The sequence below is a fragment of the Cyphellophora attinorum genome, assembly GCF_001299255.1.
Source record: "Cyphellophora attinorum strain CBS 131958 chromosome Unknown Contig24, whole genome shotgun sequence".
Lineage (NCBI taxonomy): Eukaryota > Fungi > Ascomycota > Eurotiomycetes > Chaetothyriales > Cyphellophoraceae > Cyphellophora > Cyphellophora attinorum.
Window position 1 is genome coordinate 385,418 of NW_017253252.1, and position 14,326 is coordinate 399,743.

Below are 14,326 nucleotides of genomic sequence, written 5' to 3' on the forward strand. Positions count from 1 at the left end.
ATGTTGTGGTGCGTACCACATACCCTGCACATTTTCGTACAGCCAGAAGAGCGATTTGTCGGCACCACGGCCACAGTAGGAGCGAAAATCAATCGAATGCGACGACCGATGAAATCGTGGCTGCGATTACTAAGACTGTCGGACCAGGGCTAGATATCGAGCGAACCCGAGTTGCACCTACGATTGGGCGAACAAGCAGCCAACGGTGCCACCCCGGTGCTAAGCTCCAGGGCTTCAGAGCTTAATCACCGCCAAAACATGACGTTGAATTGAACGCCCCCACATGTCGCTCTCGGTGCTAGCTAATTCGAGTCCGTCCAAAACTTTGGGCGAAGGTGACGAGGTCGATCTACCAATACCTCGCAAGGTCAACAACGCTACCGCTGCCGCCTCAACGTTTAGTCACTGCCTTCATATATTCATGTTCATTCACCTTCCGTAACTTCATCTTCTCTGCACATAACAAGCGTGAGCTGTCGCTTTTCCTTTCCCCGGGTCTGCGCTCCGACTCAACTACGTACTTGTGACGATCCAGCGAAATTCTGCAGGAGACCTGCTCCAGAAGGAGCTGAATAGCACCTCCTCACAGGCAGACAATCGTTGCTGCCACTCAGGACACCTGCATACCTACTTCACCATTCAGAGACACCGGCCGGGAACGTCATCATGGACATCGTTGACAGAGACATGGAGAGGGCGGAGGAGCAGGCCACGCGAACGTGGTCTCAGACCTCGAAGGAACGTCGAGAACGAGAACGTGCTGAGCTAGAACGGTCACGACGAAGCTCACGCGCCAGCTCGCTTTCATCCTCATCCTCATCATCAATCGAGCAAGATATGGGCCGCATAGCTACAGCGGGAGGCGGAAGCATGAACGTGGGCGCATACAGGACCCGGACACATCCCATCGAAGACCACAGAACAGAGACACATCGGCTGCAGCAAGTTCAGACTGTTGGCGCTACATCTGCGCGCTCAAGAAAGACTCAGCCGCTTCCAGAGTTCGGCGGTGGGAAGCCATATCCTCCGCCTTTGCCAGAGCGAGAAGAATACGTTGTGGAATTCGATGGGAAGGATGATCCGCTTCATCCCCAAAATTGGCCCTTCAAGAGGAAGCTCTTATTTGGAGCCATCTTGGCCTACACCGCCCTCTGCAGTACCTTCACAAGCAGTCTGCTCAGCGCATCCACCATAGGAATTGGCGAGTATTTCCATGTTAGCACCGAAGTCGCTACATTAACGACGAGTCTCTTCGTTCTTGGATACGCATTTGGACCTCTAGTCTGGGGTCCATTTTCCGAGCTGCAAGGACGCAAACCACCAATATTAGTCGGCATGTTTGGTTTTTCCCTCTTCTGTTACGCCTGCGCCACCGGCAAAGATCTCCAGACCGTCATGATATGCCGATTCTTTACTGGATTCTTCGGCTCTTGTCCGTTGGCGGTTGTCGCAGCCATCTTTGCGGACATGTTTGACAACACTCAGCGTGGTATTGCCATTGTGGTGTTCTCGTCCATGGTCTTCATGGGACCCATGCTTGGGCCTTTTATCGGCGGCTTCATCCAAGCGTCCTACCTTGGATGGCGCTGGAATCTTTACATTCCGGGCATCATGGGCTCTGCCGCCTTTCTCTTAAATTTGTTCTTCTTGAAGGAATCTTACGCTCCCATGGTACTTGTTGGCAAAGCAGCCGAGTTAAGACGCCGCACTAAGAACTGGGGCATTCACGCCAAGCAGGAAGAAGTCGAAGTCGACTTCAGGGAGCTGATCACCAAGAATTTTTCGCGTCCGCTCAGACTCCTCGCAACCGAGCCGATCATTCTAGCAGTCACACTGTACATGTCACTGATTTACGCTCTACTCTACGCCTTCCTCACCGCCTATCCTCTTGTCTTCCAGGGTGTCCACCACATCAGGCCCGGCGTTGCTGGACTGCCGTTCTTCGGAATGGTAGGCGGAATCTTCTGTGTGGCCGGCTTCATCATCTGGGACAACAAGAACTACATCAGGAAACTGCAGGCTAACGGAGGTATCCCGGTGCCCGAATGGCGTCTCCCACCTGTCATTGTTGGAGGTGTGTTATTTGCGGCCGGTCTCTTCTGGTTTGGCTGGACTGGATATACCGACAGCATTCATTGGATTGTTCCCACACTCTCGGGTTTGTTCACTGGCGCCGGTCTTCTGGCTATTTTCATCTGCCTGTTCAACTACATCATTGACAGCTACCTCATGTTGTAAGTCCAACCTTTCCTTCAAGATGACAACACCACTGACCCTCTGCTACAGCGCTGCGTCCGCCATCGCTGCAAATACCTTCCTTCGAAGCATTCTAGCTGCAAGCTTCCCTCTATTCACACGTCAAATGTTCAACAACCTCGGCATCCAGTGGGCGGGCACTCTACTCGGCTGCCTTTCTGCAGCGTGTGTTCCCATCCCAATCTGCTTCTATCTCTTTGGTAAGAAGCTTCGTCAGAAGTCCAAGTTCGCGCCTACCATGGCGCCCCCAAAGAAGCAGGACGAGGAGGAAAGCATTGGCGACGGAGACGAGACAGATGGGAGTGACGACAATCAGCATGGCTTTTCGGCGCTGCATGCCACTCGAAGCGTTGCACACCACGAATATCCAATGAGGACGAGGACGAGAAGTGGCACTAATGCGACGGGTGCATCAAGAGGTAGTGCAACTCTGAACGGAGGCAGTGCTGCAGCTGCAGCCGCGCCGAACACTTCAACAGATCCGGAGAAGAGAGATTAGGTATCTTCGAAGTTTGACCGAGTTGTGGGAACGAGGAAAAGCAGCAGGTGGTTGCGTGGAAGTAAGATCAGATTCATCAGCGGCGAAAAGCTACGCGAACGGACTACCTGCGACGGCGAGGCCGAAGGGCATAAGTGCGAGTAACGATGTTCGCGCTCATGGCAAGATGGAAAGTCCTCCGGCTCGCTCGCGCCAACTTGGATGATGTTGTATATTTCCGGACTGCGTGGTCACATTGCTCACGCGAAGTCTGCGGGGCTTCGAGTATTGTATAATGAGATGATCATTCACCTTCTGCATCTCATTCTTCAAAGTTGCGTAACGGAAGAGAAACTTCATGAATCGTTGTTCATAAATGGTGTCGTCGGGGTCCGCCCCGCAGCATGTCTGTGTTAGTCTCTTCAACTTGGATGCTGCTAATGTATTTCGCTGTTTCGAAAAGATTGCGGTCTCCGGAACCGCTTCTGCACAACTTACCTTGGACATGGTACCAGCCTACGTGGACGACTCTGCAAACTTCACCTTAACCCTTACGCCCTTCGAATCTAGCTTTGCACTTGGCAGGAAGAAGTCGTGCGCCAGCTCGACATCCGACTCATCTGTCTCAAACAGCTCAAAGTCGTACCGCTTGAATAGTGTTGCCAGACACATATGCAGCTCCGCAGTTGCAAGGTTGACTCCCAAGCAGGATCTACTACCTTTGGCAAATGGAAACCACCACTTGTCCATCTTCTTGTTGAGCTCGTTACCGGAAAGCCATCTTTCGGGGTCGAACTTGTGGGAGTCGGGGAAGATCTCCTCGTTGTGATTGTGGTCAACGATGGTCAAGCTGACGGGTGTGCGTGCAGGTACCGTCCAGCCGCGATACTCGATCGGACGGTCCCAAAGTCGAGGACTGCGCGCAGTTACCCCGTAGGAGAGTCTCAGACCTTCCCGAATACAGGCATTGAGGTACGGCAGGTTTTCGATGTCGGCCCACCTTAAGTCCTCCGGAAAAGCTGCAAGCTCATCTCGGAGTTTCTTTGCCATCGCTGGCGAGCGAATCACACGGAAGGAAGCGACAGACAACGCCCAAGCAGTTGTCGTGAGCCCAGCCGCTACCAGAAGCTGCGCCTCTTCGTTCAGTCGGCCCAACCGCTTCTCCTCGGCAGGCAAGTCTGCACGCATCAACTCGTATAGTACTGTAGGATGATCCAGGTTCTCCTTTGCGGTGCCATCACGGATTGCCTTCAGCTCAGCATCGAAGTCCTTGGCAAGCTGCAGGATCAAAAACATCCGGGGCTCCATCTTAAAGACCAGCCACTCAGGCAATGACTCCAGCAACGGGTAGAGCCATTTGAACTGCAGGGCCACATGTCCAGATTCCGAGGCTGCCATGAAGGGCTCCTGAAAGGTCTCCTTGAAGTCCGGCGACTGCAGGTGGTCATACGCTTGGCCAAACACGTACGTGGTGATGACATCGCCAGAGAAGGCAGTGCATGCTCGATTGAGTGCGAATGGGCGGCCGCTTTGCACAAATTGGTCGATCTTGCTGCATAAGATGGCGAGCTTCTCGCGGATGACCGGCTGAAAGTCCGAGATCCGCTTCTTCGAGAAGAGAGGCTGAAGCGGTGCCTTACGCAATTTGTGCAGATTGTGGTCCGGCGTTGCAAAGATGGATCGTGGTATGTTCTGGCGATTGATGAAGTAGTCATACTTATCAACCCTGCCAACGCCGTACAGCGTGTCCCAGAACTCTGAATCTGCGATGTGCAGCTCATATGGGTTGATTCTCACAATCGGACCTGCAAGCCATCAGTATCGTTCAAGCCGTGAGCCGATCGACCTACCATATGTCTTGTGCAATTCGCCGACATGGAAAGTGAACTGGCCGCGCAACACGACTTCGTAGTAGAATTCGTACCATCTTGTGAGTGCCGCAAGCTTCGGTCCAGGGAACTTCGCGATAGGAGAAAGAAAGAGCCTCTGCACCGCAAGAGACAACAGGTACACGCTAAACGCAGCAAGCACAAGCAGGAACATTGCTCACATTGATGACAGGCAGCGAGAACCACATACGCTCCAGCGATGATAGCAACGATATCGATCGAAAAGGTTGAAATTGCACCCGGACAAGAATGTCCTGTCCTTTTGCCATCGATTGTTGCCCATGCATGCACGAGGGTCGTTGGGACCCCCTCTTCTCGACAGAGCTGCAGTAGCATGAGATAGTAGTGATAACGACAGTCCGCTCGCTTCCATGATGAAAAGTTCCAGACCTCCATTAAGCGAGTCTCATCCGTGCTGGTGCATACCTGGGTGGTTTCTTCCTGTCATCCTGTTCTGCCACATGCCGCCGCTCCCCGAAGCCGCTCAGCAGCTCGCGGCGGAGCTTCGACATCTAGACATCACGCTGGAGGAATCCCGGGCTGTGCTCGATGACATCCGAGACTGTTGGCCGCCCTTGCGTGTATCACTGACTCAGGGAGCAGAGTAGTGTGCGGAGGTAACTATAGCTACCTTGTCGATAGCTGCGATATCTAAGACACGTTCCGCAAAGCAGTCTTCGTGAAAGGAGGCCGTGCTCAAGCTGAACTTGAGATGGGCCGCGGGGTGACTTCTGGGCGTCCTTCACGTGATCGGGGCACATGAAGGTACTTTCTGCCGGGGGTGACTCACCTGGAGCTTACCATTCTTGACGCTACTCGTGCTCACCTTCAATCTGACGTCTTCTTCACCACGAACGAATGTCTGGATGCGTCACAACTGGACTCTCAGTTCGATAGCAATTTCGATTTTCTGCGGTATAGCTCTCGGAGTGAGTTTGCTCGAAGCGCGGGCGCGGCCGGGAGAAAGCTTCAGACATCAGTTGGAAGCTCTATGCAACGGCGAGGGACCTTACCCGGCTGCTGATTTCTTACTTTTCACACCAAAGGCGCAGACTCGGCTCTTGTGGCAACTGGCGACGTCAGCATGAGTCAGGCGGTAATCAACGGATGGCTTACCGTTGCTCTCTCATTTTGTTTTCTTTGCAGTGTTCTTGCTTCCCCCAGTCTCACTTCTACCAAGCCGTCCAACATCACGAGTCCAAAACCTGCGACCGACCCCGAGCTCTGCCGAATTCATGGCGGCCTGCAAAACGCGGCTTTGTGCAAAGCCGTTGGTGCATGTACTGACCCGAACAGTGTACTCGTTCTGCCTGCAGTCACGGCTTATGGCTTGAGAGGAGACGACTGATCAGACAGAATCATGACAACTCTTTCCTGAACAACACACTCTTGCTGCCTGCGGTCACGGCTTATGGCTTGAGAGGAGTGTAGTTGATCGGATACTATGCAGCCTACCCTCAGGTGTGTGCAGCGGACGTTCGAAACAGATCATCGGTGGGAAGCCGTTGAGGTAGGCACGTCGTTTGTGTCTTCAGGTGGTGTTCGAAGGTCGACGGTTCGGCTTTGCGGTGGGCGAGGACGGAGTCGATGATAAATGATGCAGGGAGTCCTCTGCGGCTCTGGGATCGACTTCGGTGCTGCTCGAGACAGATCCTGTGCACGGCGGCATAGACGGTACGCAAAGACAGGCACGAGGCGTGTACCTCTCTCGGGACAAGTTTCCGTGTCATGTTTCAGGAAAGGATTCGCAAGCAAGGTGGTAGAATGTGTTCGAGTGGTGAAATGTTTGCTATGGGTTTCTTGGGATGTCGACGCAGCCACGTTCGGCCTGCACAGGCAAGAGCGAGAACCGCAGGCATGATCCGCTGGTATAGGCAAGCGCGAGAACGGCAGGCACGCCTGAGCATGTAATCACTTTGGTAGGCAATTGCATCTGATGGTGCAACACTTTCGTGCCTGCCTCCAAACTTTTTTCTGACTTCTCCAATGTGACCACATATCCGAGACCATAATTCATGATCAGAACAAGATTTGTTCTCACCTTCAAGCACATCAGACTCTCTTCTGCCGCCGTTCCAAGGATCAATTCACCGAACAATAGTAGCATTTGCAGATTCTCGACGGGCTTGCGTGCTCTCCGCCCACCTCATTTTTCTCGTTCTGCCACCATGACCAGCAAAGATGACACAGGCCTCGGCAATCTTTGCGAAAAGGTAAAAGCCCTGATACCAGAAGAGCTAGGAGAAGACTCATGGTATCTGCTCGTCGCCGCGATTCTGGCCCAGTCGACCCAGCCGCAACTCCTGGCCACACTATACCAACACCTCTCCACAAACCGAGAAGCCAACCTCCAGATCTCACTTCGCTTCAGAGACATCCTATTGAAGCAAGTCACGCTCGTTGGTGCGCCGCAAGTGCTGTGTGCACTCATTCCTCTCGCCAAGGTCGACTGCGTAGATTATGGTCACGACGATCCTGCCTCGGCCACGAAGGCCAGCAAGCTCTCACCTGAATGGACAGATTTTACAGTTTCCGGTATTCACGCTCGAGGCACGGGCACCATCGAGTCGATATATGGGCCGTTGTTGCCGAAGATCTTCGACTCTTTCGGAGCTCACAGCAAGGACATCGAGTTCATGGAAAAGTTCACGGTCTACGGCTTGTATCTGAGCGACTTCACGCATCTCTCAGCGTTGGAAACGGAGCTGGTGGTCTTCACCACGATCATGTGTCTGGGGTTCAAAGGTCCTGCAACGTGGCACATGAGGGGCATGGGCAGACTGATGGGCGCTCGAGGTACGGATGAAACAACAAAAGTAATGACTAGGATCAAGGACAATTTGAGGAACATCAAGGTCGCAGCGATGGAGGTTGTCGAATGGCTAGGTCCTGAAATGGTCAGCAGGAGCAGTCTCGAGGCTGATCCGAGTGACTCGAGTGGTCGAGGTTGGCCGAACGTTGGCGACGTCGTCCGCAATCTTTCTTCGTGGGGTGACGACGAGTTGCCGAGATAGGCTTTGAGAAAGGATTCTAGAGTCTCTGGACGAGCAGAGAAATTAAAAGGGTACCGATGATCCTCCAGCTTTCACATCCACTTTCCGACCACTGGTACAGCTTGGTAGATCTTGTCCCAGTTGACCGTCTCCCAGCTCCGCCAGCCGCCGTTCTTCGCCCGCCCAATGACTCCCAAGCCTCCCGCGATCCACGCACCGGCTACAGCAGCTGATATAGCGTTGATGATCCATCCTCTCCTTCTCCGTCTCCTCGCGCCCCAGTCACCACCGTCCGTAACGTACTCTCTAGACAGCTTCAGGTACTTGGCCGCGCCACCCACAAAGTGCCAACTCGCCACACTCAACATCGCCGCATATCCGAGATTCGCGAACCAGGGATGCCGCGACACACCATAGGCAAAGTATCTCAGTCCAACACCAGACGACCCACCTTCGACCTTCTGCGGTGTGATCCGGTTCACCAGCACATGCGCCACAAACATAGGATACAGCGCGTAGCCCAGCGCAGATGTCAGACTCAGCTTCGGCCACGGTATGCTCCTCCGCTCGTTGTGCGTTTCTGCGCCATGACGTTTTGCGTTCTGTCGACGCCGGTAGATTCGAAGAGCGATGCCGGACGCAACGTGAGTGATGACGGGCAGGAAGATGAGGACTGGCTCTAGCGGAAACGACTGGTAGTAGGGTCGAGTGAGAAGGAGGAGGTTGTCGGACTTGGACAGCGACTGGGTGAAGAGCGGGATGAGTGCGGTGTTGGTGTAGTGCAGTGCGAGGTATAGAGAAGGCCCAACTGTGGCATATTTTTGTATCGATGAGAGGAGATGTACAGTTCTTGAGGGTGTCAGACCCAAGAAGTTGGTTCCGTTGCTGCTGGTCTCTGTTTTCTTGCTTGTTGCGGGGAGCGGAAGGGACTCAAACGGGTCCTCTTCCTCGTCGACCGGTGATGGCTCGATCTCGTGCATAGGGACTGAGGAAATTGAGCCGCGCGGTGCCTCCTGCGGGTCCGCAGGGCGACTGGAAGGTCGCGCCATCTTTGGAGCAGGCCGATGTGATCACACTAAGACCTACAGGAAGTGTTCGGTGCTGGCGGACAGCTGCACGGGGACATGATCGAGGCATCGAGGACTCAACTTAGGGATGGTAGGTAGACCCGCGTCTGGGGAAAATATCAACCAATCAGAACGCGTCAATTAGCATGTCCCGCTGAACTCGAACCATTCTCCTGGACCTCGTACCGTTCTCTTAGATTCTTTACGCTCCTCCTTAAAACATGTCTCTTTCGTCGTCAATGATACTTCAGCAGCACCGCTTGCCATCATCGTACGCGCTTTTAGAGTGCGGACATTGGTGTCTGCTGTCGACATTTTGCGAATGAACTTCCCTGGAGCACGGTCGTCCGGTCTTCGATAATTCCGAACGGCTACAAAGACCTCAGACAGGTGGGACTGGCTGCACCATGCTGTTGGCTAGTAATGTGCGTGGCTGGCAGCGTAGCTTTTACCAGCAGCCATGGCCTGCGTCGATCTTGCAGAGAATCGACCAACAATGGGCCGTCGATGTCAATCTCGGACGGGCTTCAAACAATTCTACAGTATACTTCCTGAAGCATGCGCGAGGGGTCAAAATAGAAGCGCAAGTATTTTATCTCAATTTTCGGTATACCTTCGGCGGCGGCTGTTTGGCGGAACTGTTTGATACCCGCAGTTTCTCGTGACGGATCGCTTACGTCACACACGATCTGGAAGTGCCTCCGTTTCAGACGTCTATAACTTGGTAGGTCGCTGAAATTTAACACCAACAACCAACTTTCCCTTACGCGAACCAAGCCTCCGGGTTTCACTGACTAGCTGCGATGGCACCAAAGGTCTTCCTGTAGAAGAAACTATTCCTGTGACTACAGCAAACTGACTTGTTGACAGAACAGGAGTTACAGGCTATATTGCCGGTGATGCCTTGCATCTACTCCATGAAAAGCACCCTGACTGGGACTACACATGTTTGGTTCGTACAGAGGACAAAGCGAAGATTGTCAAAGAAGCCTACCCAAATGTGAGGATTGTGCTGGGCGATCTCGAAGCATGCAGTATTCTCGAAGAAGAAGCAGCAAAGGCAGACATTGTCCTCCGTAAGCTCTTCTGCCGACTTCTATGCGATTTTTAACGATTGTAGACGCTGCAGACGCGAGTGATCACGAGGCGCTGCCAAAGCCATTGCTGCTGGTCTTGTGAAAGGGCATTCTTCCGACAAGCCCGGCTACTGGCTACACACTGGGGGCACCGGTATCTTGACATATACAGACTCGAAGGATGACTTCGCTGGCCTTGGCAAATGGACTGACAAAGAGTACAACGATCTATCCGGTGTCGAGGAGTTGACCTCGTTACCAGATGAGGCTTTCCATCGCAACATCGACAAAATCGTCCTTGAAACTGGCATCAAGCATGCCGACGCTGTGAAGACAGTCATAGTCTGTCCGCCAACGATCTATGTAAGCCATCGCGGACTGCTACAGTTCTTACTAATACCCTCAGGGCAAAGGTCGTGGTTCTGTTGCTGGTCGAGGCCGCCAGGTCTACGAACTCGCAAAGCTGGTGCTCACGAAGAAATATATCCCTATCATTGGTGACGGCAAAGCACGATGGAACAGTATTCACGTCGCGGACCTGAGCGAGGTGTTCCTGCTGTTGGCCGAGAAGGCGGCACAACAAGACGAAAACCCCGAGCTTTGGGGTGCGAAAGGCTACATCTTCACCGAAAACGGAGAGCACGTGTGGGGTGACCTTGCTCGTCACATAGGTCGAGAAGCCGCACGACTGGGATATATCCCCGAAGCAAAAGAAGGTGCGTTAGGAAAAGATGAAGCTCTTGAGCAAGCAGGATTCGAGGCCGTATCGTGGGGTTTGAATAGTAGAGGCAAGGCAGAGCGCGCCAGGAAATACCTGGGGTGGACGCCGAAACAGAACTCGATTGAAGACGAAGCACCGAAGATACTGGAGCAGGAGCACAAGAGACTCCAGAAATGAGGGCGAGGAAGTCAGGTCGGCGAGTACGTACCACCGATTTACCTAGGTAACTAATCTCCAAAAATCAGTCTTTTGACGATCTCCAACTCCAGCTCCTCGAGTTGCTCCGATTCAAGACTGAATCATAACATATCTTCTTCTTCATGGTATCGGTCGCCAACAGCACACCGCGATTCGGCTTAGGTGCACAATACTGGCCGATGCCAGGCTAGTCTGCCGCGATCGCTTGAGTGATGGCGTCCTCTTGCACCAAAAGAGTGTCTTGGACGTCCAGGTCGTGGACCAGGCAGGCCAGTCCGCTGCCAAGGGTCGGTCTGGGGGGTTGTCACCATGGTTGGTCTGTAAAAGTCGCTGCTCGATTCCAGACGAATTCCAGCGGAGCTCTTTCTCGGCCTTCTGTGGATCCGAAGTACGAGCATATCACGGTCGCGGTCTCCGAACTGAGGAACAGTCGCGGTACATATGCCCGGGTCGAAATCGCTAATTCTCGAAAACTCAACATCGCCAGCTCAGCGACACTCAAGGAGCTCTTGGGCGCATTCAAGCACTTGGAGACGCAGAATGACCTACGTGTCATAGTCATCTCTGGACAGCACGCAGAGAAGACCACGCCCAGCTTCTGCGGGGGAGCAAACATTCACGAAATGCAAAGTATCGAGACTTCCGAGCAAGCTCGAGCGTTCATCACCAGAATCTACGATGTCTGTGAAGCCATCAGGAATAATTCCGCCGCCGTGATTGCTGCCATTGATGGCTTATGTCTTGGTGCTGGACTCGAGATTGCGGCTGCCTGTGACTTCAGGCTAGCTACCAAGCGCTCGCTCTTCGCTATGCCAGAAGTCGAAATTGGCATTCCCAGCGTAGTCCACGCCAGATCGCTTGTGAATATCATGGGTTGGCAAGAAGCTAGAAAGCTGATGATGTTTGCCAACAAGCTTGACGGTCAGGCAGCAAGAAGCAAAGGGCTAGTTGACGATTTGGCTGCAGGACCCGAGGAGTTGGAGGATATGGTGCAACGGGATCTTGGTATTCTATCAGCTCACGGAGCAGAGGCTATGCGTGCTCAGAAGAGGCTATTTACTGCCTGGGAAGAAATGCCATTCCAGGAAGGATTGCTGAATAGCATCGATGTCTTTGCTGATGCGTACAGCACTGGTGGGACCGAGCCACGAGCTCTCATGGGCGAATGGATCAACAAGCAGAAGCAGAGGAAGCGCTGACACGGTCTCCAGCCGATCTGGATGGCTCTCCGGCAGGATGTCAAAGCAGGGTCGCCATCGACAACCTCTGTGCAACATTGAACGAGATGATGATACTATAGGGGAGCTGAGAAATAATCTCAGCCAGCCAAGGAATATATTCGCAACGCCTAGTGTGGTAGTCGGCATAGCGTACGGTATGTCCCGTTTGTCATCGGAGCTGTAAACCTCGGCAGATCCGCAGGTCACAACATCTGGTCTGCTTACGAGTCGTGTCCTGACAACGAGTCGCTCACAATGCCTTGGTAGACGACATCTAGACCAGCGGTTTCGGAGTCTAGTACTATTCCGTGCTTGACGCCATAGCCCGACCCTTGCGACTCTGCCGCACTGCACGCTGAGAGCACTAATACAGCTCTGATAGCATTGCGCCCGTGAGGGGTCCGCTGCGGGGAGACCGCGTCGATGAAAGTTGACTCTGTGACTTCATGCAACCGACGCTAGATGCCCCTCCTTCCGTCCGTCTCTGAACCATGTGAGGACTACATAAAAGCTGGCTCGCCTCCAGGCGATGCTCGATATCCAGCCAGACTAAAGTGAATACCGTCCACCGACATCAGAAGCGTTGCCCACCAGAAACTGCATTCACTGCCTGATCTCCAACAGCCTTCAGCAAACATGACATACAACGTGATTGTTCTCTATCCCAATAACGACGACTCCAAGTTCGACCTGAAGTACTACCTCGACACGCACATGCCTCTTGTCCAGGTACGTCCACACTGAGCTCCTCGCTACACGCCTCACGATCAATACCTGATCCTGACCCTTCATACAGTCTTCATGGAAAACCGACGGCCTTGAGTCATGGAAGGTCAACGAGTTCAAGCCCGGCCCAGATGGATCGAAGCCTCAATACTCCATCGGCGCCACCCTGACCTTCACATCCCAGGACCATGCAGGAAAGGCAATGGTGAGTTATCGTCCGAGCATGGAGGAGCCACCCTACCGGCTACGGCTGCATAGATTGTTGCCTCCGGAAACCCTGGCTAATGCTTCGACCAGACTGGCGAGAAGGCACCTAAGATCTTCGGTGATATCCCGAATTTCACCAACTCGCAGCCGATTCTTATTGCCGGTGAGCAGGTTGGTTCCAGTTGAGGATCTGTCAGAGCAGGTCGTGGAGGTCACGGGAGACCTTGACTGCCTACCTCGGTCACCCCAACCTAGCAAACATATGTATCAGATTGGTAGCAAGAATTCGTTCTTCGAGCCTCTTACCCCATCCATTTCAAGGTCCGTCGACCACGCCGATGCCGCATGACGCACTATGAATTGTTTCGTCATTCGGATTGCGGCGAACGAGTGAATGGGCCTACCGTCCTTATTGCGTTGTGCTGGATGCTGCCCATGAGAGCTTCGTGCTGAATGCCCCTTGTCCAGTAAGCTGGAGGATCACGCTGTATTAAAAGTAATAGTCCGTTCTTTAATGTGTGTATGCATCGTCGGCGTACTTTGATGTCTCGAAGGAGATCTCGAGATCGAATGCTTTCGATCACGCCTACAGCCTGACTCCTGACGTTGAGCCAGAGTTCGCCACGGGCTTCTGGTGAGGCTCCCGGTCCTTCCTAAATCTGTTGTTGAATACGCTGCTTGATGCCATTTTTCGTTGACTTCATGCACCGGAATGGCCGTAATGCTCAGCATCAGTTGCTGATTCGTACATGTGTGTGGCTGTCATGCCTGTATCTCCAATGCCTAAGCGACCTCGAGTCACCGGATTGGCCTTCAACTACAATCTCCCCACCAACGATTTACTCGTCCACACGAAAGACCGTACGTCGTGTAAAAAGCAAAAAGAACAACTCGACTGTTTGATGAGAGTGGGACTCGAACCCACGCGGTTTTCTAAAGGAAATTGTCAGTAGTGCTCTTGAGGGTACTGTAGGATGGTTTTACGTACACCCACTAGTACTTTCAACCAGAAAGCGAAGGCTCCAGGTATTCCTGAAACTAGCGCCATAACCACTCGGCCATCTCACCGTCCGGAGTGTCGAATGTGTGTGCACATTTAGAGCAAAATTTTCAATATGCTAACATATAAAGCACATCAAGATTAAGGCTTGGCTGCGGAATTAGGCGTTCTCCAAGCTCATTTCTCGAAGACCGTTGAAGGCGCCATCGTTTGCTACGCGGTTAAGGCTTCGCGTTGATAAGTCATCCTAGTGAAGGTCTCGATGACCTTGCGTAGACAGCTAACCATGAGACCCGACTCAGTGAAGTGGCTTCTGCTGCCATAGTGGCGTCGACACAGGAGAGATCTTCCTAAGATCTCCACGACGACACTCTCAACCACGTTATGTAAGTGACGTCAAATCAAAAATGGTACACGGCCAAGTGTCTATATTCATGATACACGCCACGCCACGCCACGCTTAGAAATGTTTTGATCGATAAACATATTTCAGAA

The 14,326-nt window shown here is 53.0% G+C and overlaps 6 protein-coding genes across 6 annotated transcripts; 4 read left to right on the plus strand and 2 right to left on the minus strand.

Moving 5' to 3' along the window:
* Positions 1 to 666: 666 nt before the first annotated feature.
* On the plus strand, positions 667 to 2,755 carry AB675_10387 (putative transporter; the record flags this gene model as incomplete). Its single annotated transcript, XM_018139154.1, has 2 exons — positions 667 to 2,234; positions 2,287 to 2,755. 2 exons carry the CDS (start codon positions 667 to 669, stop codon positions 2,753 to 2,755), a joined length of 2,037 nt encoding a protein of 678 aa, XP_017997335.1.
* Positions 2,756 to 3,250: 495 nt separating this feature from the next.
* Positions 3,251 to 4,777, minus strand: AB675_10388 (Trichodiene oxygenase; the record flags this gene model as incomplete). The annotated part of the gene is made up of 2 exons (XM_018139155.1): positions 3,251 to 4,539; positions 4,585 to 4,777. The coding sequence occupies 2 exons, from the start codon at positions 4,775 to 4,777 to the stop codon at positions 3,251 to 3,253; spliced, it is 1,482 nt and encodes a 493-aa protein (XP_017997466.1).
* A 2,014-nt stretch (positions 4,778 to 6,791) lies between these two features.
* Positions 6,792 to 7,637, plus strand: AB675_10389 (uncharacterized protein; the record flags this gene model as incomplete). The annotated part of the gene is made up of 1 exon (XM_018139156.1): positions 6,792 to 7,637. One exon carries the CDS (start codon positions 6,792 to 6,794, stop codon positions 7,635 to 7,637), a length of 846 nt encoding a protein of 281 aa, XP_017997357.1.
* A 71-nt stretch (positions 7,638 to 7,708) lies between these two features.
* On the minus strand, positions 7,709 to 8,665 carry AB675_10390 (uncharacterized protein; the record flags this gene model as incomplete). The annotated part of the gene is made up of 1 exon (XM_018139158.1): positions 7,709 to 8,665. One exon carries the CDS (start codon positions 8,663 to 8,665, stop codon positions 7,709 to 7,711), a length of 957 nt encoding a protein of 318 aa, XP_017997447.1.
* Positions 8,666 to 9,486: 821 nt separating this feature from the next.
* On the plus strand, positions 9,487 to 10,657 carry AB675_10391 (uncharacterized protein; the record flags this gene model as incomplete). The annotated part of the gene is made up of 4 exons (XM_018139159.1): positions 9,487 to 9,506; positions 9,554 to 9,759; positions 9,830 to 10,122; positions 10,166 to 10,657. 4 exons carry the CDS (start codon positions 9,487 to 9,489, stop codon positions 10,655 to 10,657), a joined length of 1,011 nt encoding a protein of 336 aa, XP_017997386.1.
* A 1,877-nt stretch (positions 10,658 to 12,534) lies between these two features.
* On the plus strand, positions 12,535 to 13,017 carry AB675_10393 (uncharacterized protein; the record flags this gene model as incomplete). Its single annotated transcript, XM_018139160.1, has 3 exons — positions 12,535 to 12,627; positions 12,695 to 12,829; positions 12,922 to 13,017. 3 exons carry the CDS (start codon positions 12,535 to 12,537, stop codon positions 13,015 to 13,017), a joined length of 324 nt encoding a protein of 107 aa, XP_017997460.1.
* Between the last annotated feature and the right edge of the window lie 1,309 nt (positions 13,018 to 14,326).